Below are 1318 nucleotides of genomic sequence, written 5' to 3' on the forward strand. Positions count from 1 at the left end.
GGGTTGGTTCAGTATAGATGAAACACAAAACTTAAATAATTTGATAGCCTTGTCAAGAAAAAGCATACAAAATTATACATTTGTAATTAGGTTAAGATACACACAAACACACACACACATATGTATTTCCAGTATAATATATATGAGGTTCCTTTTTGAATGAGAAGGTAAATCATAACTGATTGATGCAGACTTAATAATTCAAATTCATTTTTTATCAAGTCTCTGAGCATTTTAGACAATTTTCTGGAAAGGCTTGTAGAGAACACTTTCTGGGCAAACTAGCTGCCAGAACATACTACAGTTTTGAGTGAGGTCCTGTGCAAGGGAAAGGCCCTGAAATTTAAAATTCATTACTCACACAATCTGCAAGAGGGTATATGGAATATGGGAAACAAGTGTATAGAGATTTACAGTAAATGAAATGTAATCATTTTATTTTACTTATTTATTTCTTTCCTGTTATATGCAAATATCTATTTAAGATCCCCAATTTACTGGAGCAGTGGAAACTTGTTCTTGTTTAACTGAGGCTTAAACACCTTTCTTACAGGTTTGGTCAAATTGCAAGGAAGCTTCAAAGTGCTAAGGAGTTAGAACAGATCATCATTGATTAGTTCAAGTGGAAGAGTGAGCCAAGTAGTCATGTGTGGTCATGTGTCAGAAACCAGCAGTGCTTGCGGCATTGCTGACCAACTGACTGAAGAGCAGATTGCAGAATTCAAAGAAGCTTTTCCACTATTTGACATTGATCATGATGGAACTATAACAACAAAGGAATTGGGAACTATAATGAGGTCTCTTGGGCAGAATCCCACAGAAGCAGAGTTACAGGACATGATTAATGAAATAGATGCTGATGGTAATGGCACAACTGACTTCCCTGAATTTCTGACAATGATGGCAAGAAAAATGAAAGATACTGACAGTGAAGAAGAAATTAGAGAAGCATTCTGTGTGTTTGATATGGATGGCAATGGCTATATTAGTGCAGCAGAGCTTCACCATGTGAGGACAAACCACGGAGAGAAGTTAACAGATGAAGAGGTTGATGAAATAAGGAGGGAAGCAGATATTGATGGTGATGGTCAAGTAAACTATGAAGAGTTTATATAAATGATGACAGCAAAGTGAAGACATTGTGTTAAATTTCTTGTTCAAAATTGTTCATTTGCCTTTTGTTTGTAACTTATCTGTAAAAGGTTTCCCCCCACTATCAAAAACAATATGCATGAATAGTAATTAGGAATTTATTCCTCCATGTTTTCTTCCCTTGTCATTGTCCTGAACCCTTATTTTAGAAAATTGATCAAGTAAC

At 35.4% G+C, this 1318-nt stretch overlaps 1 protein-coding gene across 1 annotated transcript; it reads left to right on the plus strand.

Moving 5' to 3' along the window:
* Window positions 1-792: 792 nt before the first annotated feature.
* Window positions 793-1116, plus strand: LOC308638752 (calmodulin-A; the record flags this gene model as incomplete). The annotated part of the gene is made up of 1 exon (XM_081276518.1): window positions 793-1116. One exon carries the CDS (start codon window positions 793-795, stop codon window positions 1114-1116), a length of 324 nt encoding a protein of 107 aa, XP_081132644.1.
* Between the last annotated feature and the right edge of the window lie 202 nt (window positions 1117-1318).

This window comes from Spermophilus citellus (genome assembly GCF_964194105.1).
Source record: "Spermophilus citellus genome assembly, chromosome: X".
Classification (NCBI taxonomy): domain Eukaryota; kingdom Metazoa; phylum Chordata; class Mammalia; order Rodentia; family Sciuridae; genus Spermophilus; species Spermophilus citellus.